Here is a 27134-nt window from a genome sequence, read left to right on the forward strand (position 1 = left end):
TGATTTAAAAAAATTACATTCTATTTGTGCAGTTTTTATACCAAAAATTAAGATCTCTCTCATCTCAAATTAGTTGCAGTTTTTCATTACCAAAATTTCAAAAAAACCCTCCACCATACAATGAATTCAGACTTATCACTTACTTTGGTCAAAGACTTTAAATCTTACTGTAAATTTTTCCTATAAGATGCTTTTCTTATTTGAATATATTAGAATTTTTTTGGCAACAGTGTGTTTTCCGACTTTCATAATTCTTCAATGTTTATACAAACTAATGAATTCACCAATTTTAAGTTATCCAGAAGGGAAGTTTTTTAAGGTCTACAAACATAAATTAGAAGGTGTATCGAACTTTTTTATTTGGAGGCACACATAGTTTACAATATGTAAATACTTCCACACACTAGAAAACAGGTCGTACACACACACACATACAAATCGTGTACGATTAGGGAGCGCTTTTGCTTTGGAGTTTCAAAGACGTACACAGGTGGAAAAAACACGGATTTGAGTAAACACAGTTGGCAGGTCGAAACAGAAGGCGCAGACTGTTAAGGTCAGGACTCCAGTCGCTCTTTGAAAGCAAGACTGACAGTCACCTCCTTTAAAAAGCACGTAACTGTCCCCGATGATGCCAGGTTCCCAAAATGAGACGTCAGAGGTCGAAAAGACCTCAAGAATACTTCCAGCAGACCCACCACCACCCTACGCACTGCACAGGGGACACTAAGCTCAGACATTCGTCCAACGTAAGGCTGCTAATCAGCAGAGCACCGCGATGAGTTTGCGGGCCCGGTTCCAGGCCGGCGATCTACACCCCCACCCGTCTCGTCCCCAAATGGGATGGGCAGGTCGGGGGGAGGAGCGACAAGGTCCGGGAAGGCGTGCAGGCAGAGATGGACTCGCGCCTCTAGGACACAGAGACACCACAGCCACAGCCGCGGCGGTCTTACTTGCCAGGAGCTGCATCCCCTCACGGGCGGAGATGAGCGGAGGAGCCCAAGTCCCGCTCCAGGTGGACGGGCAACCACCTGGCCCTACCCAGACTCAGCGCCGAGCCTCTCGAAGGACCCGCCTCCCGGGGACCTTCCAGACCGGTGGGCGCTTCCGCGACGCAGCCCGAAAGGCAGGGGCCGCCAACGGCGCGAGTGACTTAGGCGTCCAGCGCCCTGCCCGACTCACAGCGCGAACCCGACCTCTGCCCCTGCCTCGGACCCTGCGATGGAGGCGTGTCAGAGAAGGCCACGTTAACCAATGGTTTGTGACTAGGAGGTGGGGATGGGCGGGCAGAGCCGCGCGGGGCCTCGAAGACCTTGTTGCCACAGGCACTCGCGGCAGGGCGCCCTTCCGACTCCTCCTGTTGTGCGCAGGCGCATGGGTCGAGGCGCCCGGACTCGTCGCGCGAGGACCATGTTGCTTCCCAACATCCTGCTCACGGGTCAGGGCGCGCGGCCGGAGGGGCGGGCGGGGGGTGCTGGGAGCGCGGGCCTCGGGCTCGGAGCGCTTCGCGCGGCCTGGCGGTTGTGCGGCCTTGGGACGGGCTGGCGCCCGCGGCGGGATACGGGACAGGGCCGGCGCGTCGCTTCGGTGGGCCGAGGCCGCCCGCTGAGGGAGGGCCGGCAGACCAGTCCACGTCCGCCGGCCGGAGAGCGGCTGGGCCTCTGAATCCGGCTCCTGCTCCTGAAATGGCTGCCGATTCTCCAGCGGGCGGGGTGGCCTTTGGGGTTTCCGCGAGATCCTGTCGGGCGGCTGGCCCCGGTGGGTCTGTTCGTGGCGCAGGCCCTCGGCCTTCCCGGCCGTCCGTCTGCTCTCCGTGCTGAGAATCAGGCGTCGGTGAAAGGGTTCGCGTGTTTGTGGCGGAGGGTGGTTAATTTACTGTGTACGTGTGTTGAGTTAGCATCCGAAGCTTTTTTCTCGAGAAGAAAAGGCATCTATTGAGCACCTCTGGTCGTTTGTCGTGTAGAGATGCTGTGAAGCTCCCGGGCTGACCGTGGGGGCCCGTCTGGGTCTTTGGATCCATCCTCAGGGCGCTTGGTGTATGTGAGGGGCACTAAAATACCGCCTAACGGCTTTAAAGAATCTTATTGCTGGTCGTGTGACTCTGGAAATGTTTATTGAGTTGTAGCAGCTCATAGCATCATAGGAAAATCTGATGGGTTTTTCTAATTTATCTGGTTAGAAATCTAATCAGATCTAATAGGTGTAGATGTTATTGCAACACAGAAAAAATGAGACATTCTTTGTGGAAACGAAGCAATAAAGTTTTATCACTTAGCAAAACGTAAGCTCGTTGACAGCGCACAAGTCTCGTCTGTTTCTGAGAGCTGCAGATCAGCCTCTCAACAAATTAATGTTTAGCCTTTAAAATTCCTTTAGGGGAAGATTTTACAACATCCGACTTGTTTGGGTCTGGTTATTTAATATTAGGCCATATTGTAAAAAATCTAAATATGAGCATTTTATTGAAAACTTGGTGAGTCCAAGGTTCAAACTTAGCGCATTATAGTGGATTTGAGGTAAATGTTGTTGTCTTTTATATGGAGACTTGATTTATCCCTCTTGTCTTTAATTATAATGGTTAACTTTTATAATATCAGTGGTATTAAACCTGAATGGCTGAAAGTTATGCGTTTGATTATTTTGAAATATAATAGATGTAAAAAAGGGAAAGTGAAGAACAGCGTATTGTATTGCTGTTTGTGTAAAAGGATATACAGTGTGTTTATGTATATATGCTCCTATATATGTGTGTATATATACATAAATTGTATGCTATTATACATGTGCATATACGCGTGTGTACACAAACATATGCTCCTATATGTGTGTGTATATATACATAAATTGTGTGCCATTATACATGTGCATATACGCGTGTGTACACAAACATATGCTCCTATATGTGTGTGTATATATATACGTAAATTGTATGCTATTATACATGTGCATATACGTGTGTGTACACAAACACATATGCTCCTATATGTGTGTGTATATATACATAAATTGTATGCTATTATACATGTGCATATACGCGTGTGTACACAAACACATATGCTCCTATATGTGTGTGTATATATACATAAATTGTATGCTATTATACATGTGCATATACGTGTGTGTACACAAACACATATGCTCCTATATGTGTGTGTATATATACATAAATTGTATGCTATTATACATGTGCATATACGCGTGTGTACACAAACATATGCTCCTATATGTGTGTGTATATATACATAAATTGTATGCTATTATACATGTGCATATACGTGTGTGTACACAAACACATATGCTCCTATATGTGTGTGTATATATACATAAATTGTATGCTATTATACATGTGCATATACGTGTGTGTACACAAACACATATGCTCCTATATGTGTGTGTATATATACATAAATTGTGTGCTATTATACATGTGCATATACGCGTGTGTACACAAACGTATGCTCCTATATGTGTGTGTATATATACATAAATTGTATGCTATTATACATGTGCATATACGCGTGTGCACACAAACATATGCTCCTATATGTGTGTATATATACATAAATTGTATGCTATTATACATGTGCATATACGTGTGTGTACACAAACACATGCTTAGGAGTTCTTTGGAAATATATATAAGAAGTTGGTTTACATTGGTTGCCTCTAAGGAAGAGCATGGGGGTCTGTAGTGGAAATGATATTTATCTTTCATGCTGCTTAAATTTTTCTATGAACGATTTCGTAATTTTTTTTTAGAAATTGACATAAATGACGGTAATTTATTTGAGATGGCTGTTTTATTCTGGGAATTTCCATGGTGGTGGCAGGCAGTCTGAAGTGGCATCGGAATCACCCGCAGCCCCACTCCTGGTGGAGTCAGATACACTGGGCGAGAGTCTGACCTTGAACATGCTTTGGGTAGTTTTCATTAGGTCATAGTGTATATTAATTCACAAAGGATTACTAATTAGGAAACTTTTCATTTCAGTTGTTAGGAACCTTGAGAAGGGTAGATAGGTGGCTAAAGTCTAATAAGTATTTCATAAACAGTATTTTTCTGTGGCTTGTCTTACAGGTACGCCAGGGGTTGGAAAAACCACGCTAGGCAAAGAACTTGCATCAAGATCAGGACTGAAATACATTAATGTGGGTGATTTAGCTCGAGAAGGTAAGGGACACTTGTTAGATTTGTTTAAAAAAAAAAAGAATGGAGTATTAGTACTATACTTGCTGGAGGGGACAAAAGCAGAGAAAGGTGGCCATGAAGGAATTTATGCTCTGTTGGGGACCAATAGAAAGAGAAAGTGTGTGTCTGAATGCTACGTCCTAGTTATGTTGACCACTAGATTGCTACCCCCGCCCCCCAAATTGGTTAGCAGTTGCTGTGGACAGTAGTAATTGGGAAGGCTCCTGTGAGGAGACCGGACTTAGGGTAGATAGAATCTGAGTCTGAGGAAGAGGGAGCATGTTTTGGGATGGGTGAACACGTGAAGGTTCGGCTGGTGCTCAGCTTATCTGTGGAGACAGGATACTGGTCTCGCTGGAAGGACTGGTTATTTTGAACTCACGCAGTAGGACATGACTGTCCTGTGGTGTTTTCTTAGATTAGTTTGATAGTTGCATGCCTGCACGCAACTGCACGTATTCTAAAGTGATTTTACCCTGTTTTCCCCCAATCTTTTATCACTCCCTTGTTTGTGTCTTCATCTTTTTCTATTCTATAATGATTTGTATGGGGCAGAAACTCAGTAGATTTAAAGGGAACTTTATGAGCCTCATTAAAATTTAAAAGACTTAATATACGTTTAAAGAATTGAAATGTACTTAAAAAATTTAATATGTTTGAAAAATTTTTTAAATTCCTGACAGTTGCTACTAAAGTAATAATTTCAGGTTTGATCTAATATACATATTTCTTTCAAATGATCTGAAGTCTGATCAACGGATAGCATGGAGTCTGGCAAGATGGCTTCTCCCAAGAGCATGCCGAAAGATGCACAGATGATGGCACAGATCCTGAAGGATATGGGCATTACAGAGTACGAGCCAAGAGTTATAAATCAGATGTTGGAGTTTGCCTTCCGATATGTGACCACAATTCTAGATGATGCAAAAATTTATTCAAGCCATGCTAAGAAAGCTACTGTTGATGCCGATGATGTGCGATTGGCAATCCAGTGTCGTGCTGACCAGTCTTTTACCTCTCCTCCCCCAAGAGATTTTTTATTGGATATTGCACGGCAAAGAAATCAAACCCCTTTGCCATTGATCAAGCCCTATTCGGGCCCTAGGTTGCCACCTGATAGATATTGTTTGACTGCTCCAAATTATAGACTTAAGTCTTTACAGAAAAAGGCATCTACTTCTGCGGGAAGAATAACAGTTCCGCGGTTAAGTGTTGGTTCAGTTACTAGCAGACCAAGTACTCCCACTCTTGGCACACCAACCCCACAGACCGTGTCTGTTTCAACCAAGGTAGGGACTCCAGTATCCCTCACAGGGCAGAGGTTTACGGTGCAGATGCCCACCTCGCAGTCCCCAGCTGTAAAAGCGTCCATTCCTGCAACATCAGCAGTTCAGAATGTTCTGATTAATCCGTCATTAATCGGGTCCAAAAACATTCTTATTACCACTAACATGGTGTCATCACAGAATACTGCCAGTGAATCATCAAATACATCGAAAAGAAAGCGTGAAGATGATGATGATGACGATGATGACGACGATGATGACTATGATAATTTGTAATCTAGCCTTGATGCTTGTAATGTGGATACTTGGTCTTGAATCCACTGTACTGAGATTAAACACGCATGCTGATGTGTTAGAAAACTTAAGTAGTATTTAATGAGTAAATATAGTTACCATACTTTTCAATTGAGATGTTGGATTTTCTTTAATAGGATTAGTAATGGTTTTTCATGAGCCTTTAAGTGTAAAAAATAAAGTTGTCATTCATCAATTTCATTGTTGGTACTTTGGCATTTATATTTTTGGAAGCACTGTCCCCCTCATTATTACAACAGGAGTAACAGTTGCAACGACTTGAAGTTGTTGCCGTCAATTCATCACCTTCAGTGTCATCAGCTGTCTTCGGCCGAGTCTCTCTTCTGGTCCGTTCTCTCAGACTGCAAGTTTTAAGTTCTAACCGTGTCTCCTTTTTGGGTAGTCACTCAGTCAGGATTTCTATTCGTAGTGAATCCTCATCTGTTTGGATTTATCTTCCTCAGTTGCCCACCTTCTTCCCAGCTCCGAGTTTCTATCCCTTTGGTTATATTTAAGGACCCTTAATGTGTCTTCCAGTATCTCCCCACTTTAAGAAATTAAAAATTTTTTTCCTATATCCCTTTTTGCAGGTCAGTTTTGTGCATCTTTGTTGTTGTATTCTTGATACTATGTAAGTCAGTATCATGCTCCTATTTTTAATTTGGGTCTGGCATTTAAGTTATAGTTCATAAATCTTAGATCTTTGTTGCTATTGTACATAGCTAGTCAGTCTCCACCTTATACCTTTATGAAATCTGGTGTTCCTTTGCCTGTTGAACTTTACCATTTTGACAAGTGATTTCAGAGTCACATGCTGTAGTCGGTTTCCATCATGTGTCCCAGTTCTGATATCTCCCACTCGATTTAATGCTTCTAAGCGAAGTTGCTGTCTAATATGTCATGAGCAGCCTTGAGAGGAACAGCAGCACTAGACAGCTGGGTCCTCTCCTGCCTGTACTCACACCGTTTGAGCCAGTCGTATGTCCACCTAATGGTGTTTAGTCCCAACCGTCCTTTTTGTGTTTTATTGATGAGATGATTTCATGAGATGGAATGTAAGCCTTAAAGGAAAAGTATTAGTTTCTTCCCTTCCCATAATGCCAGATGAAAGATTTGTGGTCTGATTTGACATGGTGTTAGATGAGGTACTTTATAAGGTTTCTCACAATGTACCAGATTTTTTTCCCAGATGCTATTTGAATATCTGAAGATCTTACTAGGAAAGATTCTGAGACATCCAGCCTCCTTTTTGTCAGTGGTGATATATTTTGAGGGAAAGCATGCAATCATCTGTAAGGCAGTGGGTTTCAACTGGGGGGGGGTTGCCTTTCAGGGACATTTGGCAACTTGTGAAGACATTTTTGGTTGTCATGACTGCGTTTAGGGGAGTTACTGCTGACATCTAATGGATGGAGTCCAGGGATTCTGCTGAATACCCTACAATTCCCAGGACAGCCCTCCATCCCATAACAGAATTACCAGGTTCACAATGTCAGTAGTGGTTTCCATTGAGAAACCCTGCTCTACAGAAATGAGACTGAAAAAAACCGAAACTGGTTTTAAACAAATAAGCCTAAGTGGAGTTTATTGCCATCCTAGTAATCATGTTGAATTGCTGTATTTGTAAGAGGCTATCCTATGCCATTTGGGACCAAGGCAGGAAAAATTAGGTGGGGAATTAGCTTAATAAAACTGTTGGGAGTCCTAAGGGGTGTGACTAAGAATGCCTTTTCTGTCCCTGTTCGTGCAGTCTCAGATTCCTCCTCACTGCTGCCCTTCCCCTGTGCAGGTGTCAATTACACTTCACCAGCGTTCTTAACTTTCCTGCCTCCAGTTTATCATCTTCAGCCTCTGATCCTACTCCAGGATGCCCGTAGGTCTAGACAAGTAATATAACTATATTGATGTTGGATCCATTCAATAGAGGTTGCAAAGCGTTGCTGGCCCTCAACACTTAGAATCTTGGATCTGTTTCTAACCCAGGGGTTTACATCTGTTCTTCTTATAGGAACCACTAACTAGGACTAGCCCACAAAGCCTGAAGTGTTTACTGTCTGGCCCTTCACAGGAGAAGTTTGCTCTCCCCGCCCTAACTGCTGTATCCCATTTTTTCCCTTCAACTGGAAGCTATCTCTGGAAGCCGTTGAAACTAACTTCCCCATGGGTGTCTCCCACCATATACCTTGTTCCCCATGATTTCACTGCAGCCGTTTTGTAATTCTGCCCCTCCCTCTAGTAATCTCACTCATTCAGGACTAGTCACTCCCTATGCTGATGACTCTTAAAATTTGTAGTTAAAACTTAGCCCGGTTTCTAGACACCTACTAACCATAACCATTTGGGTAGTTCCCAGACGCCTCCAAATTAATATGTTTAGAAAGTACATGCTCTGAAGTCATCTCTGACTACCCCACTCCTGATTCCTACCCCTCCATGTACAAACACATTCACATAATGCACAGATCCACTTTCTCTAAATCTTGATCGTTTGTCTGAAGAATCCCCGTGGTGCTCCATCCCGTTCCTGAGACCACTGGGGCTGTGTCCCTGTGGTGCCCCATCCTTTTCCTAAGACTACTGGGGCTGAATTTCCTGTTCTTCAGTGTCTCTTCCCTCCTGCATCATCATTATGTCCTTTAAAAAGGAGGAGACGGACTGCCTGACTTGAACTCTGCTGGTAAGTCCACCCTCCGTACGCATAGGAGACTACGAACTGACCTCAGTTTACCTTCAGCCTTACCTGCAGCCCCTCTGCCCTGTGTCCCTTCAGCCCACCCACAGTGCACTGTTCCTCAAATGCTGGATTTCCCACTTCCCCGCCTTTGGGCATGCTGTTCCCTTCACCTGTAGATGCCCTTCTTTGTCTGCCTTACAAACAACTCTGAAAGGCCCAGCTCAGCTGTCCCATCTCTGGTGCCCTCTAATGTGTCTGAGCAGAATTCATTGCTGTTCTCTCTACGTAAAAGGCTGGTGTCAAAGCCCTCAATACTAAACCAATTAACGTCTTGTACTAATTGCATTATGGTTATAAGCTTCTTGTTGGATTGAGGTAAATGTGGCAAATGAGTTTCCAAAGGAAGGAATCTGAAAACGTTATAAGTATTGGAACGGCATCAAAATAGATAACCAGCACCCTAGTATCATTAAAGAACAGCTTTCACGTGAGTGTGTAATAACTTCTAGGATAGCAGTTAAAGAAAACGTCGCAGTTTTATAGCTTGACTGAGTAGCTGGACAGGTCTTTTGAGGTAACAACTTAGCCTTTCAACTCTGGCACCACAATTGGTTTTTTCCTGCAAGTAATACATCCTTAAAGAAATCCTGAAACTGCTTAGAAAATTGATTAAGTTTTCTAAGCTTTTGGTAATTAAATCAAGCCCTTTCATCTTTGCTAGATTAAGATTCTATGTGTAGACAACTATAAATTTGAATTCCAATGGGAACTTTCTGAAGTTGCGTAACTTTTTCCTCTTTCTTTGGAAATTTGAAGCGAAGTTTAGAATCCATCCATTTCTCTCCATTCCCTTCAGCACAGGTTAGGGTCCTCGCCGAGCTACAATTCTGCTACCTTGATACCATATTCAGGCTTCTGGATTTGCTTTCTTCTGACTCATTCTCCCACAGAAACCAAAATGATTTTTAAAAATTTGAAACTCATCATGTCATTTCCTGCTAAAAATACTTTAATGATTTTTCTTTGCCTTAGGAAAAGTCTCAACTCCATGCAGCCTTCAAGGCCCTTTTTGATCTGGCCTCAGTTTACCTGACCCCTTACCACCTATTTTCTAGTTGTTCTGAAAGACTTCCCTCCCATGGAAGTCCCTCTACCTTTGAATAGCGTGTTTTCTCTGTCGAGAATAGTCTTCCCTACCTTTTTTCCCCTGTTAACTGCTTCAGGTCTCCACTTAGAAGCCATTTCCTCCAGGAAGCCTCCCATCATAGCCCAGGTTTATGTTCCTAACGTACTAGCTGCCCATCCTGTTGCTCCTATGGCAGCACGGAGCGTGACATTACAGTATTGCCATAGTGTAGTTTCCTCTCTCATCCTGTTGTAGGCTCTGAGGGAAGGACTGTGTGTGTCTTCCGTTCATTTGTTCTCTGTGATGTCCTCATTACCCTGCAGTCACATGGTGTTTGATAAAAGTTTGAAAGCTTGCATTACAGTATTATGTTAAAACGTAGTAACATGATTCAAGAAATGCTGCATTTCAGCATTGCAGTATAAAGACTTAGTTCTGAAAGTTAATATTGCAATAGTTAGATTTTAGACAGTGTATGTTTTTAAAGATTTCACTACTCTTTTAAGTCCAGGATGTAAAAGATGAAGGGATTCAACATAATCTACCCCAGACTGCCGCATGTACAGAATCAGCTATAGGTAGTCTTGGATTTTGTGGCATTGTAAAAAAACTCAATATTTTAAAAATAATACAAAGGAAAAGTACTTCACATCCTACTAACTTAGTTCCATCTTTCATTTTTCTTCTAATCTTTGTCCCTGTTGCAGATAACTTTGAATTCTGCTTTTTATGTTTTACTGCTTGTATCATGAGCATTTATCATGTTGCTACCTAGTCTGTACTACGTAGTGTTTTTAAACTACCTAATCCTTATTTTCCTTAACTTTACTCACGTAATATTTCATCAAGTTAGTAAACCAAGATTTAACTTTTTCCCTATTGTTGAACTTTTTTTTATCATTTTATCACTTATAATTTTTTTCTGATTGGAAATTAAATGGTAGAGGAAATCTCTGAATGGGTATAACATTTTAAAAATTATTTTTATGATAAATTTCCAGAGGCAATTTACTATTTACATATATAACTAATATAACAGGCGTAAAAAGGCTCATTTTCATTTGCATCTCTTTAATAGCTGGGAAAGTCCAACTTCTTTTCATGTTTGTTTATGAATTATCTTTTCCGTCCTGTGTGAATTCTTATTCTTTGTTAAACTACTTATTTTTATTTTGATTTTTAAGGCCTTTATATAATCTACATTTCAATTCTTTGTCCTACTATGAAATATTTCTCCCAGTCTGTTCTTTTTTTTTTTTATTAAAGTCGTAGTATTTTTCATGGAACGGAGATTTACATTTTGTTTGTTTTAGTCATTTTATTTCTTCAAGCTCAAATGAATCACTGCTTTATAGATTAGATAAATTTTTCACTGGTTATCTTTGGAATTAAGAAATTAGCCCTTCTCCACCTAGAGTTTGTGATACGAAGTAAGGATTTAGATTGCTTTCTAAATTGTTGACCAGTTGTCCCCACACCAAGACCGTTTACTTTCTTAGGCTGATAGGGTTTCTGGTAGCTGAGCAGGAGCCCAAGGAGGCGGAGGCCACACTGCAGGGCTGGAGAGGTGGCACACGTGCCCGCGATCAGTCCACAGACCCCCAGGTGGGACAGGTACACCTGCCTCTGTGCCGTCCACTAGCCCTCAGGACTGCCCTTTGTCACTTCAGAACTCAAGCTCACTTTAACCTAGTTTCAACTTATGTTGAAATATTAGGGGAAAAGAGGTGCCTTTAGAGATGGCTACAAGGATGACCTAAGCCTGCCTCACTACAGCCTCCTGGGGATTCAGGGGAGGGTGGGATTGACATGCGCGCCTTCTGAAGTAAGACTTCCTCTGAAAGCCAGCTCCGATTTGTTGGAAAGTTCTCATGTTAGATTTAAGTCTGCCTTCTTTATAACTGCCCATTGTTCTTGTTTTGCCTTCTGAAATAAGATAGTTAACTCTTGGCTTTTTGGGATGCTGGAAAAATACAAGTAAAGATATTGTTCAGGAGCATCTGGGTACTGACTCTCCTTCCCCAAACCCCATGGGGGTGTGACCTCAGTGGCAGAGCGTTCATTTCTGGAATTGAGAACCCATTGTTGCCTTGAATAGGTTTCATACCTTGGCCTAATAAATTTGGAACTTACTCTGCTGTTAATGTGCCTGAGAGGGTTTCTATCCATGTGTCCCCTCTTCCCACCAATCTGTAGCTTACTGGAATAATGCAGTCCTCTTCTGCTAATAGCCCACAAATTCTGCATTTGGCTGTTACTCATTCTTTCTACTCGGCCTCAATTTTGACAGCTAAGACAGTCTCAGGTACATTGCGATCCAAGTTTCCCTCTAGACAAAACTCAGATTTACCCGCATTGTTCTTTATGTTTGGTGTCCGTGTGACATCTATTGTGTTATTGCCCTCTGTCTCTGAAGAGTACTTGATGGTGTATTTCCTATCCTACAGTCTAGAATTAATTGAAAATCAATTACTTAGAAAATACTGCTTTCACAAGGCACATAAATCTCTTCTAGGAGAGCTGTATGATGGCTATGATGAGGAGTATGATTGTCCCATTTTAGATGAAGATAGAGTAAGTGCAATTTCTTATAAAGTATACATTTTTTTTTAATTTAATAGGAAAGTTGACCCCAGTTTTTTTTACGGAATATCTTTTTTCCCCCGCTTTCTTACAGGTGGTTGATGAGTTAGAAAACCAAATGAGTGAAGGTGGAGTTATTGTTGACTACCATGGTTGTGATTTCTTCCCTGAACGCTGGTTTCATATAGTTTTTGTGCTGAAAACAGATAACAGTGTATTGTACAAAAGACTTGAAACAAGGTAAGAAAGGGGAAACATTGAATTCTTAAAGTTTAATATAAACTTTCATTCAGATTCCTGAAATTGGCCAATACTACCATGATAAAGGGTTCTATTTGAAAATGTGACTACTTTATTTGGTCTTCTGTTATAAACCAAGTCTATATGGTACCAACATTCTGCATCTGAGAGAAAAAGATGCATTTGTAAAACACAGGCAGTGGTTTGTGACTGAGTGATGAATGCCTCGACTGACAGGTGGGCCCAGTGCAGTGTACTATATGGCCGCCCTATGTGGTCATGCTTTTTTCTTAGTGTAAGACCTTGCTAGGAAAACAGACACGCCAGTAACATGTTCTTTGCTATTGAATGAACATTGCCCACTGAAATGATCCTCACAACAGGAATGGGAAAGCCTATGAGAAACCAACAAGATAAATCAACCTTTCACAACCTTTCAAACTTATTTGAGTTAGTCCCTCTGAGAGAGTATCAGATTTAATCCAGAATAACCAAAAAAAAAAAAAAAAAAAAAGAATTTATGGAAAACGTTTTCCCACTGTCTTTTGATTCAAAGTGTGGGAAGATGGGGGTTCTAGAGGAATTTTGAGGGCAGTCTCAGGAAGGAAAGCTCCAGAAGTTTGCTTAAGGTCAGGTTTGGAATTTTGTGCTTCTCACTGACTGGTTATCTCTGGCTAACCACCATTGGAAGGGATACTCACAAAATCCGTGCACTAAAGGAAAATAGCATATATGTAGGGAAAGTTAGGTTGGAGCTAGACCTAAAACGTTCACTATCTTTCTTTAGGCAGTGAAAGCCATTAAAAGTATTTGAACAGTAATTTGAAGTCATAGAGACCATATGGTACGTATGCCTCTTCTCAAACAAGACAATTTAAAATTTTTGTTAAAAATTGCTGTTTGGGGCCAGCCCCGTGGCCTAGTTGTTAAGTTTGGTGTGCTCCACTTTAGTGGCTCGGGTTCAGTTTGCAGGTGTGGACCTGCAAGGAGTGACCTGCTGAGGCAGTGACCCACATAGAAAATAGAGGAAGATTGGCACAGATGTTAATTCAGGGCAAATCTTCCTCAGCAAAAAAAAAAAATAAAAAAAAATTACTCTTTTATGTAAATAGCCAAAGATTGACTAAGGTATGAAAAAACTAGGAGAGAGCTAGTCCTTTTTGTTTTTAGCCATGGAAAAAGTTACAAAGTAATCACCTTTAAAAAAAAGGAAAGCTTTATTGAGGTAAATTCATATACTATACAATTCATCCATTTGAACTATACTGTTCAATGGTTTTTAGTATATTCACAGAGTTGTGCATACTACAGCCAATTTTAGAAAATGTTCATCACTCCCCCAAAAAACCCCATTCCCATTAGTAGCCACTCCCCATTTTCCCTCAGTCTCCAGTCCTGGGCAACCAGTGATTTACTTTCTGTCTCTGTGGATTTGCCTGTTCTGGACATTTCATATTAGTGAAATCATATAATATGTGGTATTTTGTGTCTGGCTTCTTTCACTTGCATAATGCTTTCAAGGTTCACCTGTGTTTTAGCATGTACCAGTATGTCATTTCTTTTTATTGTCAAATAATATTCCCATTGTATGGCTTTACCGTATTTTATTTATCCATTTATCAGCTTATACACACTTGAGTTGTTTCTGCTTTTTGGCTGGTATAAATAATGCTGTTAGGAACATTTGTGCACATGTTTTTGTGTGGACATTGTATATTCATTTATCTTGGGTATGGAATTTCTCTAGGAATGGGATTGCTGGCTGATATGGTAACTCTATGTGTAACCTTTTGAGGAACTGTCAGACTGTTTTCCAAGGTGGCTGCACCATTTTACATTCCCCAGAGTAGTGTGTGAAGGCTCTATTTATCTCCATATCGTCGCCAACACTTGTTATTGTCTGTCTTTTTGATTGTAGCCATCCTAGTGGGTGTGAAGTGGGATCCCATTGTGGTTTTGATTTGCATTTCCCTGATGGCTAATGATGTTGAGCATCTTTTCATGTGCGTATTGGCCATTTGTATATCTCCTTTAGAGAAATATCTATTCATATCCTTTGCACAGTTTTTAATTGGGTTATGCATCCTTTTTTATTAAGATACAAAAGTTCTTTGTGTATTTTAGGTACAAGTCCCTTATCAGATACATGATTTGCAAACATTTTCTCCTATTCTGTGGGTTGTCTTTTTATAAAGTAATCACTTTTTAAGTAGTTCAATTTAATTTTGATTGTTACAAGGTTTAACTAATTTGAGTTTGGATTTTCTTTATTTTTTCACTAGCTAATTAGTTGGCTAGTTTACATATCTCCCTAAAGATTACATAAATTATTTTCAGTGTCTTTGGGATTGGTAAAGTGTGGATCCATCTGTGTGATCAAGTGCCTGGTTAGTCTGTAGTACTCCTGTCGCATGCATCTTGTCGTATTACCCGCCATCTGTTTGTTCCTCTGTCTGTATCTTAACTCTCTGCCTCTTTTGAAATCTAAGACCATGCTATAGATCTCTTACCATCTCAGCTTAGAATCTGGCTCGAAGTAGCTAGACATATTTGTTCATTGAGTGGCTGACAAATTATAGGTGGAAAAATTCAGACAAATCGATACATTGGTCCTAAGTTTAACCCTCTTGTCAAAGACGTCTCTTATATTTACAGGGGCCCGTCTATTTTCTCCAGGTAAAGAGACCACAAGAAGTCTTTTTGCATGGTTTTTCATGTATTCAAAAGTGTCCAGTTTCTGGTCTGTTCCTGACACTCCTGTTCATGCCGTTTGGTTTGCCCATCTTCTCTTTGCCTTCTAGGGGTTATAATGAGAAGAAGCTGAAAGACAATATTCAGTGTGAAATTTTTCAAGTTCTTCATGAAGAAGCATTAGCATCTTACAAGGAAGAAATAGTGCATCAGCTGCCCAGCAATACCCCAGAAGATCTGGAAGATAATATCAATCAGATATTGAAATGGATCGAGCAGTGGGTCAAAGATCATAGCTCTTGACTTCCAGGACTGGCCACTTTGCAGTCGCTCTTGATGTCTCTGCCCACGTCGTATGCATTGTCCGATTATCAGTAAAGCTTTCCTATTAAGCAGCACTGCAGGTCTGTTAGGTGGACGGTATAAAGGTTTCTAACAATCTCAAGTATAATGAATATAATGTTGCTAAGGATTGAGAGTAAAAGCTCATCGTTTAATGCTTCAATTGCTAAAAAATAAATAAATCTGACCAAATGGGTGGATATCTTTTAAGTTTATTACAGAAGAATATGAAGATGATCTCTTAAAATAAAGCTTGACTAAAGATAAAGCATCAGAGTTTTCCATTTTTATTTCCTCCTTTAAATTGAACAAAAAGGAAGGAGTAGTACTTGCTCTCTGTATAAAATTCAACAGGTACAAAGGTGCGCTGGGAAGGTGGGCTTCCCTCCCAGCTGCCTGTGCCTCAGCCACCCGATGCCCCGCTCTGGGGAGTAGTGTACTGGGTCCTGTGTACCTTTTCAGAGATTTTGTGCCTGCAAAGTGTGTGTGTGTGTGTGTACATTATTTTTTTATGCATATGGTAGCATACCATGTGCACTGTTCTGTGTTTTCTTTTTCCATTTAATGTGTTTTGGAGATTATACCATGTCAGGTAATACATACCTCCCTATTCTTTTTTTTTTAAATTAAGGTAGAATTCATGTATCATAAAATTCACCATTTTAAAGTATACAATCTACTAGTTTTTATCATATTCTCAAGATTGTGCAGCCATCGCCAGTATCTAGTTCTGTAAGATTTTCATCACCCCACCCAAAAGCAGTCCGTACCCATTAGCAGCCCCTTCCCATTCGTCCCTTCTCCCAGCCCCTGGCAATCACTAATCTACTTTGTCTCTATGGATTTGCATATTCTGGACATTTCATATAAATTGGATCATACAATATGTGGCCTTCTGTGTCTGGCTTCTTTCTCTCAGAATAATGTTTTCAAGGTTCATCTATGTTGTAGCATGTGTCAGTGCTTCATTCCTTTTTATGGCTAAAATTCCACTGTATGGCTCTACCACATTTTGTCTATCCATTCCATCAGTTGCACAATTGGGTTGTATCCACTTTGGGTATTATGAATTCTGCTATGACTATGTGTGTTTATATTCATGATATGAATACAAGTTTTTGTGTGGATGTATGTTTTCACTTCTCTTCGGTATATACCCACAAGGGTATATATTGCAACTGAGTTTAAGTTTTTGAGGAAATACCAAACTGTTTTCCAAAGTGGTTGCATTATGTTGCATCCCCACCACCCATGTATTGGGATCTAATTTCTCCACATCCTTGCCAATGCCATTCATCTAATAGTCATCCTGTGGATGCACAGCCATGTTCATTTTGTTTTAATTTACATTTCCCTAATGACTAATGATGTTGAGCCTCTTTTCATGTGCCTATTAGTCATTTGTACATCTTTGGATCCCTAACCTTGTTAATATTTGTGTAGAATTCCATTAAGCATGTGCTGTGATTGGTTTTATCTCATCTCGGTCCCCTATTGATGGACATTTAGGTTGTTTCCAGCTTTCTACTATTACAAACAATGATGCAAGAATGACAGGAAAGAATAACACGTATTTTACTATGTGCCAGGCACTCTTTTAAACACACTTCAAAAGTGAACTCTCTTAATCCACATGACTACTGTCTGAGGTAGGTGTTATTATTATTTCCATTACAGGCGATGGAATTAAGGCACAGAAGGGTTAAGTGACTTACCCAGGATCACAGCTAGGAAGCATCAGCATCAGGATTCCATCCTAGCAGGCTCTTCTTCTCTCCAAAAGACATTGAGAAAATAAAAGCAAAAGCCACAGATTGGGAGAAATGCAAAATGCATATATGAAACAGACTTGTATCTAGAATATATAAGGAACTCTCAAAACAACGAGAAAACCAAAAACTTGATTTAAAAAGATCAACAAAATTAGGAAAGCTTTATCTAGTTTGACCAAGAGGAATATCATCTTCCATTCCTGCATTCTGAGCCTGTGTCTGTCTTTAGATCTCAGATGTGTTTCCTGGAGGCAGCATACTGTTGGGTCTTGTTCTTTAATCCACCAGCTTCTCTGTGTCTTTTGATTGGAGAATTAAATCCATTTACATTTAGAGTGATTACTGATATATGAGGGCTTAATGCTGCCATTCTGTCTCGTTTAGTAGTTTTTCTATGTTTCCACTGTTTCTCTTCCCTTGTATTTCTGACTGCCATTTCAGTTTGGTGGTTTTCTGTGGTGGTTTTCTCACTTTTCTCTTTATTTGCAAATTGTGGCTTTGCTCTGATTTTTTTTTTGTTGTTGTTTAATGGTTACCATGAGGTTTGTATAAAAGATCTTGTAGATGAGATAGCCCATTTTCTGATAGCCTCTTATCTCTATTAGCCTAAGCAGGTTCCACCCCTTTCCTCTTTCCCTTCTGAGATATTGTTTTTGCAAACAATGCTGTTTTGTGTTGTGAGTTTGTGAGTAAAATGAAGTGTTTATGGTTATTTTTGATGCTATCCTTCTCTTTATCTTTTAAGTCATAATTAAGTGTTTGCCACCGTGTTCTGAAAGAGAGCTGCAGTATTCTGATTTTGTCTGTCTAGTTATCTTCTTGCTCAAAGCTTTGTAGACCTTTGCCTTTTTGTTTCAGATATGAGGGCATCCTTGGTCACTTCTTATAGGGGAGGTGGGGCGATGAACTCCCTCAGTTTTTGTTTATCTGGGAAAGCTTTTATTTCTCCATCATATCTGAAGGATAGTTTAGCTGGATAGAGTATTCCTGACTGAAAGTTTTTGTCTTTCAGTATTTTGAACGTATCTTTCCACTCTCTCCTAGCCTGTAAGGTTTATGTCAAGAAATCCACTGAAAGCCTGATAGGGGTTCCTTTGTAGATTTTCTTCTTCCACCTTGCTGCTCTTAGTATTTTTTCTTTGTCATTTACTTTGCCAATTTTGCTGATATATGCCTTGGAGAAGGTCTTTTTGCATTGATGTAATTAGGAGTTCTATTTGCTTCATGTATTTTTATGTCCAATTTCTTCCCCAGGTTTGGGAAGTTCTGAGCTATTGTTTTTGAAAAAACTCTGCTCCTTTCTCCCTCACTTTTCCCTCTGGAATATCTATAATCCTTATTTTTCATGTCCTAATTGAGTTAGATGTTTCTCGAAGAACTCCTTCATTTTAAAAAAATCTTAGTTGTCTCTTCTCCACCTGAAGCATTTCTATATTTCTATCCTCTAAATCACTAGTTCTGTACTCCATAATTTAGCTCTATTTTTTAAGGATTCTAGATTATTTTTATCTCTGTGATTGTGTTCTTCACCTCCAGAATTTGTTTGTTTCTTTATAGAGTTTCAGTCTCTTTGGTGAAGTATTCCTTCTGCTCATTAATTTCATTCCTGATTTCATTGAACTGTCTTTCTGAGTTTTCTCATAACTCATTGAGTTTCTTTTTGACAGCTATTTTGAATTCTCTGTCACTTAGATTGTTAATTTCTGGGAGTTCAGGGTTGGTTTCTGGAGACTTGTCTTTTTTCTTCTCCTCTGAAGTGTTACTGTTGTTTTTCACGGTTTTTGATCAAGCTATCCTTTGCTATTGCATTTGTGGTAGTATCAGGTCACAGATTCCTCCTGCTACCACTGGGGGGAAGCAGGAGCTGTGTTTCTGATCCCACTCTGTCTACTGGAAGTTGTGTGAGTATGGTGGGTGCTCCCATAAGCTGGGGTGGTGTTCCCACACATACCGTATTGCCACTGCCTCCGCTTACACTTGTGCCAGTTGCCGTGCTTGTTGAGCGGGCTTCTTCACATGGTCTAAGCTGGGGCCACTTGTCAGGGCCCTAGTGGCATGGTGGGTGCTCCTGCCAGCCAGGAAAGTATTCACGCACATGCACACGGCTGCTGCCTCCTCTTCTTACAGTCATGCCGAGGTGCGTTCCCTCTTGTGGGGCCGTGGTGGCACAGTGGGGGCTCCCACCAGCCAGGAAAGTGTTTGTGCTTTCGTGCAGGGCTGCTGCCACCTCTTCTCACAGTCACGCCAAGCTGTGTTCCCGCTGGCAGGGCCTTGGTGCCATGGCAGGCGCTCCTGCTGGCCAGGATGGCGTTCACCTGCAGTCTGGGCTGTCCCTGCCTCCTCTTAGAGTAGCACTGGCCACTGTGTGAAGACCCACGACCTGGCTCACTGCTGCTGGGGAGGTAGGGGAGTGCTCACCTATCTCCACTGCTTCCCAGGGACCCAGTCCATCCACCTTCAGATGCGTAGCTGCATGAGTCTCTCAGGTGCCCTGCTGAGCTCTGTGGGTATCCTCTGTTGGTCAATGAATGTCTGTTTAGTTATAATTCAGAAGGGGAGACATAAAGGCAACAGCTCACTCTGCCACATTGCTGGCATCACTTCTCTAAAATTTTTATATGTGCACACACAGAGAAGTCTATATATCTTTAGAATAACTGATTTACTAGTTATCATTTTTATGGTATGTCTGGATCATGGAGCTGTGTCATATAATCAGATAAAACACTATTATTCTTAAAGTGTTATTTATTGATGACATTAATTTTGTCAATACACGAGTCAATTCAGATACACTATTTGACAATAGGGAAACTGATTTTCAAATCCAGGAATTGTCAGGACATTAAATTGGAAAGTATAACACTTTAAGATACTATTTTGTCTTCTGGATCTTAGAGAACTTTGGTAACATACTTAGAGTATGAATGGAAGTGTGTATACAAAGACTAAGGAAGGAGAGGGAAAACACAGTGACATGGTTTAATGCCATGCATAATCTGCCCACCTTTCCTACCCGTGTGCTGTGTGCTTTCCTTCTTTTCCCAAGTTCTCTTAAACTAGCTTATCACAGCCCCGGGGCATTTGCATGTGCTGTTGCTTAGATGGAATCTCAGTCAGGGCTGCCATCCTTCCTGATCCTATTCACCAGGCTTTACCCTCAGGGCTTAGATTAAATATGATTTCTTCTTGGAAGCCTCTCCTGAAACCAGAATAGATTTTTTTTCCTGTTACAAAATGTCAAATTCTGCACCTTTTCCTTTTTACACTTCTTGTTATTTTAATTACAGCTTTTTTTTTTTTATTAATGTTATGATAGATTACAACCTTGTGAGATTTCAGTTGTACATTTTTGTTAGTCATGTTGTGGGTACACCACTTCCCCCTTTGTGCCCTCCCCCCAACCCCCCCCTTTTCCCTGCTAACCACCGATCAGATCTCCTTGTCAGTATATTAACTTCCACCTATGAGTGGAGTCATATAGAGTTCGTCTTTCTCTGACTGGCTTATTTCGCTTAACATAATACCCTCGCGGTCCATCCACGTTGCTGTGAATGGGCCAATTTTGTCTTTTTTTATGGCTGAGTAGTATTCCATTGTGTATATATACCACATCTTCTTTATCCAATCATTAGTTTCTGGGCATGTAGGCTGGTTCCACGTCTTGGCTATTGTAAATAATGCTGCGATGAACATAGGGGTGTAAGGGACTCTTGGGATTTCTGATTTCAGGTTCTTAGGATAGATACCCAGTAATGGGATGGCTGGGTCATAGGGTATTTCTATTTTTAACTTTTTGAGAAATCTCCATACTGTTTTCCATAGTGGCTGTACCAGTTTGCATTCCCACCAACAGTGTATGAGGGTTCCTTTTTCTCCACAACCTCTCCAACATTTGTCACTCTTGGTTTTGGATGTTTTTGCCAATCTAACGGGTGTAAGGTGATATCTTAGTGTAGTTTTGATTTGCATTTCCCTGATGATTAGCGATGATGAACATCTTTTCATGTGTCTATTGGCCATATTCATATCTTCTTTTGAGAAATGTCTGTTCATGTCCTCTGCCCATTTTTTGATCGGGTTGTTTGTTTTTTTGTTGTTAAGCCGTGTGAGTTCTTTGTATATTATGGAGATTAACCCTTTGCCGGATAAGTGGCTTGTAAATATTTTTTCCCAATTAGTGAGCTGTTTTCTTGTTTCAATACTGTTTTCCCTTGCCTTAAAGAAGCTCTTTAGTCTGATGAAGTCCCATTTGTTTATTCTTTCTATTGTTTCCCTCAGCTGAGGAGTTATAGTGTCCGAAAAGATTCTTTTGAACTGATGTCAAAGAGTGTACTGCCTATATTCTCTTCCAGAAGACTTATTGTTTCAGGCCTAATCTTTAGGTCTTTGATCCATTTTGAGTTTATTTTGGTGTGTGGTGAAAAAGGATGGTCAATTTTCAATCTTTTGCATGTGGCTGTCCAGTTTTCCAGCACCATTTGTTGAAGAGACTTTCTTTTCTCCATTGTAGGCCCTCTGCTCCTTTGTCGAAGATTAGCTGTCCATAGATGTGTGGTTTTATCTCTGGGCTTTCAATTCTGTTCCATTGATCTGTGGACCTGTTTTTGTACCAGTACCAAGCTGTTTTGATCACTGTAGCTTTGTAGTATGTTTTGAAATCGGGGATTGTGATTCCGCCGGCTTTGTTTTTCTTGCTCAGGATTGCCTTAGCAATTCACAGTCTTTTGTTGCCCCATATGAATTTTAGGATTCTTTGTTCAATTTCTGTGAAGAATGTTCTTGGGATTCTGATTGGGATAGCGTTGAATCTGTAGATTGCTTTAGGTAGTATGGACATTTTAACTATGTTTATTCTTCCAATCCATGTGCATGGAATGTCTTTCCATCTTTTTATGTCGTCATCAATTTCTTTCAAGAAAGTCTTGTAGTTTTCATTGTATAGATCCTTCACTTCCTGGGTTAAGTTTATCCCAAGGTATTTTATTCTTTTCATTGCGATTGTGAATGGGATTGAGTTCTTGAGTTCTTTTTCTGTTAGTTCATTGTTAGTGTATAGAAATGCTACTGATTTATATATGTTGATTTTATACCCTGCTACTTTGCTGTAGTTGTTGATTATTTCTAATAGTTTTCTATGGATTCTTTGGGGTTTTCTATATAGAAGATCATGTCGTCTGCAAACAGCGAGAGTTTTACTTCTTCATTGCCTATTTGGATTCCTTTTATTTCTTTTTCCTGCCAAATTGCTCTGGCCAACACCTCCAGTACTATGTTGAATAGGAGTGGTGAAAGTGGGCACCCTTGTCTTGTTCCTGTCCTCAGAGGGATGGCTTTCAGTTTTTGTCCATTGAGTATGATGTTGGCCATGGGTCTGTCATATATGGCCTTTATTATGTTGAGGTACTTTCCTTCTATACCCATTTTATTGAGGGTTTTTATCATAAATGGGTGTTGGATCTTGTCGAATGCTTTCTCTGCATCTATTGAGATGATCATGTGGTTTTTGTTTTTCATTTTGTTGATGTAGTGTGTCACGTTGATTGACTTGCAGATGTTGAACCATCCCTGTGTCCCTGGTATAAATCCCACTTGATCATGGTGTATAATCTTTTTGATGTATTGCTGTATTCGGTTTGCCAAAATTTTGTTGAGGATTTTTGCATCTATGTTCATCAGTGATATTGGCCTGTAGTTCTCCTTCTTTGTGTTGTCCTTGTCAGGTTTGGGGATCAGAGTGATGTTGGCTTCATAGAATGTGTTAGGGAGTACTCCATCTTCCTCTATTTTCTGGAATAGTTTGAGAAGAATAGGTATTAAGTCTTCTTTGAATGTTTGGTAGAATTCTCCAGAGAAGCCGTCTGGTCCTGGACTCTTATTTTTGGGGAGGTTTTTGATTACCATTTCTATTTCCTTACTTGTGATTGGCCTATTCAGATTCTCCATTTCTTCCTGATTCAGTTTGGGGAGATTGTAGGAGTCTAGGAATTTGTCCATTTCTTCCAGGTTGTTCAATTTGTTGGCATATAGTTTTTCATAGTATTCTCTTATGATCCCTTGTATTTCATTGGTATCTGTTGTGATTTCTCCTCTCTCATTCCTAATTTTATTGATTTGCGATTTCTCTCTTCTTTTCTTGGTGAGTCTGGCTAAAGGTTTGTCGATTTTGTTAATTTTTTCGAAGAACCAACTCTTTGTTTCATTGATCCTTTCTATTGTCTTTTTTGTTTCAATATCGTTTATTTCTGCTCTTATTTTTATTATTTCCCTCCTTCTACTGACTCTGGGCTTTGTTTGTTCTTCTTTTTCTAGTCTGTTAGGTGTCGTTTGAGGTTGCTTATGTGAGCTTTTTCTTGTTTAGTGAGGTGAGCCTGTATTGCGATGAATTTCCCTCTTAGGACTGCTTTTGCTGCGTCCCAGATGATTTGGTATGTCATATTCTCATTTTCATTTGTCTCCAGATAATATTTGATTTCTTCTTTAATTTCTTCAATGATCCATTGTTTGTTCAGAAGCGTGTTGTTTAGCCTCCACATTTTTGCACCTTTCTCTGCTTTTTTCTTGTAGTTGATTTCTAGTTTCATAGCATTATGATCAGAAAAGATGCTTGATATTATTTCAACTCTCTTGTATTTATTGATGTTTGCTTTGTTTCCCAAAATATGGTCAATCCTTGAGAATGTTCCATGTGCACTTGAGAAGAATGTGTAACCTGCTGTTTTTGGATGAAGTGTTCTATATATATTTATTAAGTCCATCTGGTCTAATTTTTCATTTAATTCTGTTATTTCCTTGTTGATTTTCTGTCTGGATGTTCTGTCCATTGGTGTTAATGGTGTGTTGAAGTCCCCTACTATTATTGTATTGTTGTTGATGTCTTCTTTTAGTTCTGTTAAGAGTTGCTTTACAAATTTTGGTGCTCCTGTGTTGGGTGCGTATATATTTATAAGTGTTATGTGTTCTTGGTGGAGAGTCCCTTTTATCATTATATACTGTCCCTCTTTGTCTTTCTTTATCTGTTTTGCTTTGAAGTCTGCCTTGTCTGATATTAGTATAGCGACACCCGCTTTCTTTTGTTCATTATTAGCTTGGAGTATTGTTCTCCATCCCTTCACTCTGAGTCTGTGTTTGTCTTTGGGGCTGAGGTGTGTTTCCTGGAGGCAGCATATTGTTGGGTCTTGTTCTTTGATCCATCCTGCCACTCTGTGTCTTTTGATTGGGGAGTTCAATCCATTTACATTTAGAGTGATTATTGAGATGTGGGGGCCTACCACTGTTATTTTATGTCTTGTTTTCCGGTTTTCTTCAATTTCCTTTGTTTCTCGTCCCATGGTTTAATCTGTTCTGATGAAGAGCTGCTACTCTCTGTTGTTGTCCTTCTACTTATCTCCTCTGCTCTTGGTTTTGTAGTCCCTTTCCTTTTTTGGATTTTTCAGGAATGAGGGTTTTCCTGAGGATTTCCTGAAGAGGGGGTTTTGTGGCAATGAACTCCCTTAATTTTTGTTTATCTGGGAAAGTTTTTATTTCTCCATCATATTTGAAGGATATTTTCGCTGGGTAGAGAATTCTCGGCTGTAGGTTTTTGTCCTTCAGATTTTTGAATATATCATTCTACTCTCTTCTAGCCTGTAAAGTTTCTACTGAGAAATCTGCTGATAGCCTGATGGGGGTTCCTTTGTAGGTTAGTTTCTTTTGCCTGGCTGTCCTTAGTATTTTCTCCTTGTCGTTGACTTTTGCTAGCTTCACTACTATATGCCGTGGGGTTGGTCTTCTTGCATTGATAAAGTTTGGAGATCTATTGGCTTCTGTCACCTGAAGATCCATCTCTCTCACCAGATTTGGGAAGTTCTCAGCCATTATTTCTTTGAGTAGGCTTTCTGCCCCTTTCTCCTTCTCTTCTCCCTCTGGTATACCTATAATCCTTACGTTGCATCTCCTAATTGTATCTGATAATTCTCGGAGAGTTTCTTCATTTCTTTTTAGTCTTGCTTCTCTCTCCTCCTCTGCCTGCAGCATTTCTATATTCCCATCTTCCAAGTTGCTAATTCTTTCCTCCATATTATCGGCCCTACTGTTCAGTGCCTCTAGATTTTTCTTAATCTCCTCTATTGCGTTCTTCATTTCCAGTATTTCTGTTTGGTTCTTCTTTATCATGTCAAACTCTTTTGTGACATAGCTCCTGAACTCGTTGAGTTGTCTATCTGAATTCTCTCTTAACTCATTGAGTATTTCAATGATGGCTGTTTTGAAGTCATCGTCATTTAGGTTATATATCTCATTTTCTTTGGGATTGTTCTCTGTGTATTTGTTATTTTCCTTCTGTTCTGGAGATTTAATGTATTTTTTCATATTGCTTGATGTTGTTGATTTGTGCCTCCACATAGAGATAGAGTTTAGTTGCTCCTTCCACTTGTTCCTGCTGGTGTGGTGGGGGAGCAGCTGTTTATACTGCACCAACCAGGAACCCTATCCGCAGTTGCTAACTGGGCCTGGGCCCCTCCTCATAGTCACAGTGGTCCTTTTGATTCCCTCTTCTGCCGTGGGGGCCGTCACGGGGGGGCTTCAGGCTGCTGGTGCCTACTGTTGCAGCCCACCTAGACGTTCTCCCTCCTTGGGGTCTGCAACGGTGTTATGGGCTTTTCCAGCGGCCAGGGGTAGGATCACTTATATTTGCCGCTCGGTCACTGTCGGTACCCACAAAATCTCACTTGTCCACTATGGGTCGCAGCAGAGCTATTGGCATCTTCTACAGTCTGTGGTTAGCTCACCTAGCTATGCTACTTTTGTCCCGGGATCTTCCAGCCTTGTGGCTGCCAGATGGGTGCTCTCTACTAGTGCTGTGCAGAGGCTTTCCCTGAGGCTGCTGTGAGCCTGTAGGGTTTTCCCCTAGGCTACGGAGCTGGGTCACTGGAACATCACCCAGCCCCAGTCCTGTTCTCCAGGAACTCGGGGAGTGCTTTGCCCTGTCTGGGGGATAGCTGGAGATCCTGATTTCAGTGGTAGCTGGTCAGCTGCTGCCCTGCCTGATATTCTCCTCTCCGGGACCCTCCCGGTGTTGTGGATGCTGGGCGTGGCCCCTCCGCTAATAGCAGACAGAGAGTTCTGTCTGCTGCCTGGGCAGAACTCTGGAGCTTCCCCTCTGGGGCGCGGAGCGGGCCTCTGGAGCTTCACTCAGCCCCAGTCCTCTCCGAGATCTCCCGCAATCCCTTGCCCCACGGGGCGGGCAACGGCAGCTGGGGGTCACCTCGCCCTCTGGGATTCTCTCCGGGACTTTCCCGGAATTGTGAATGCTGGGCATGGCCCCTCCGCTAATGGCAGACAGAGAGTTTTGTCTGCTGCCCGGGTGGAACTCTGGAGCTTCCCCTCCGGGGCGCGGAGCCAGCCTCTGGAGCTTCACCCAGCTCCAGTCCGCTCCGAGATCTCCAGCAATCCCTAGCCCCACCGTGCAGGCAGTGGCAGCTGGGGGACCTCCGTACCCTCAGTGATTCTCTCTGGGACCCTCCGGGCGCCGTGAACACTAGGCGGGATCTCCCTGCCAATGGTGGGGCGAGACTCTCCCCGCGGGCTCAGGTGTATAACTCTAGAGTTTCCCTCTGCATTTAGGAGTAATTGCGGGGGGTTTAGGAAGGGTTCTGGTCACCTGTTTCCAATGTCGCTCCTCTGGTATGTGCTCGCTCCTGCCCTAGGTGTGTGTTGATCTTCTGGGGGTGTCCATTGGAAGAAAGCCGCTTGCAGGTACGAGCCTGTTCAGTCAGGCTCGGAGAGTTTTCACCTATCTCCACATCCTCCTGGAGGGAAGTCTGTCCGCCTTCCGATGTATAGTCGTGTGGGTCTCTCAGACGTCCTCAGATGCTGTCTGGATATCCTTTGTTAAGCGATGAGTGTCCAAATAATTGTAAACTCGAAGGGGGAGAGCAAAGAGGACTACTCACGGCGC

At 41.3% G+C, this 27134-nt stretch overlaps 3 protein-coding genes across 9 annotated transcripts in view; 2 read left to right on the forward strand and 1 right to left on the reverse strand.

The window, feature by feature from the left end:
• Nucleotides 1-1091, reverse strand: part of RAD17 (RAD17 checkpoint clamp loader component) — a 32334-nt gene extending 31243 nt beyond the window's left edge. For 2 of the 4 annotated variants that reach the window (XM_070569953.1, XM_070569952.1), the window contains exon 1: nucleotides 954-1086. In XM_070569953.1, the coding sequence (XP_070426054.1) occupies nucleotides 954-969 (16 nt within the window). In that variant the 5' untranslated portion in view covers nucleotides 970-1086. Of the gene's footprint in view, nucleotides 1-953 lie in introns of all 4 variants that reach the window. The other 2 variants (XM_070569955.1, XM_070569954.1) reach the window with 2 other exon arrangements.
• Nucleotides 642-15693, forward strand: AK6 (adenylate kinase 6). Of its 4 annotated transcripts, none has more exons than XM_008539822.2 (5): nucleotides 1280-1438; nucleotides 4079-4171; nucleotides 12085-12143; nucleotides 12247-12392; nucleotides 15194-15693. In XM_008539822.2, the coding sequence occupies exons 1-5, from the start codon at nucleotides 1375-1377 to the stop codon at nucleotides 15384-15386; spliced, it is 555 nt and encodes a 184-aa protein (XP_008538044.1). In that variant the 5' UTR covers nucleotides 1280-1374; the 3' UTR covers nucleotides 15387-15693. The 4 variants fall into 4 exon arrangements, with proteins under 4 accessions (XP_070426058.1, XP_008538044.1, XP_008538043.1 ...); XM_008539821.2 differs by lacking the exon at nucleotides 1280-1438 and adding an exon at nucleotides 1445-1758; XM_070569957.1 differs by lacking the exons at nucleotides 1280-1438; nucleotides 12085-12143; nucleotides 12247-12392; nucleotides 15194-15693 and adding exons at nucleotides 642-1257; nucleotides 4937-5970.
• TAF9 (TATA-box binding protein associated factor 9) lies at nucleotides 4954-5970 on the forward strand. Its single transcript, XM_070569956.1, has one exon. It carries the CDS (start codon nucleotides 4954-4956, stop codon nucleotides 5749-5751), a length of 798 nt encoding a protein of 265 aa, XP_070426057.1. The 3' UTR covers nucleotides 5752-5970.
• Nucleotides 15694-27134: the final 11441 nt, after the last annotated feature.

This window comes from Equus przewalskii, chromosome 13, assembly GCF_037783145.1.
Source record: "Equus przewalskii isolate Varuska chromosome 13, EquPr2, whole genome shotgun sequence".
NCBI lineage: Eukaryota > Metazoa > Chordata > Mammalia > Perissodactyla > Equidae > Equus > Equus przewalskii.

Excerpts from the sequence above, each read along its gene's own strand:
- AK6 (XM_070569958.1), top strand. The coding sequence starts at position 11,778 with ATGCAGTCCTCTTCTGCTAATAGCCCACAAATTCTGCATTTGGCTGTT. Across the intron at positions 12,144-12,246 it reads CCATTTTAGATGAAGATAGA|GTGGTTGATGAGTTAGAAAA; the intron begins GTAAGTGCAATT and ends GCTTTCTTACAG. Across the intron at positions 12,393-15,193 it reads TACAAAAGACTTGAAACAAG|GGGTTATAATGAGAAGAAGC; the intron begins GTAAGAAAGGGG and ends TTTGCCTTCTAG.
- TAF9 (XM_070569956.1), top strand. The coding sequence starts at position 4,954 with ATGGAGTCTGGCAAGATGGCTTCTCCCAAGAGCATGCCGAAAGATGCA.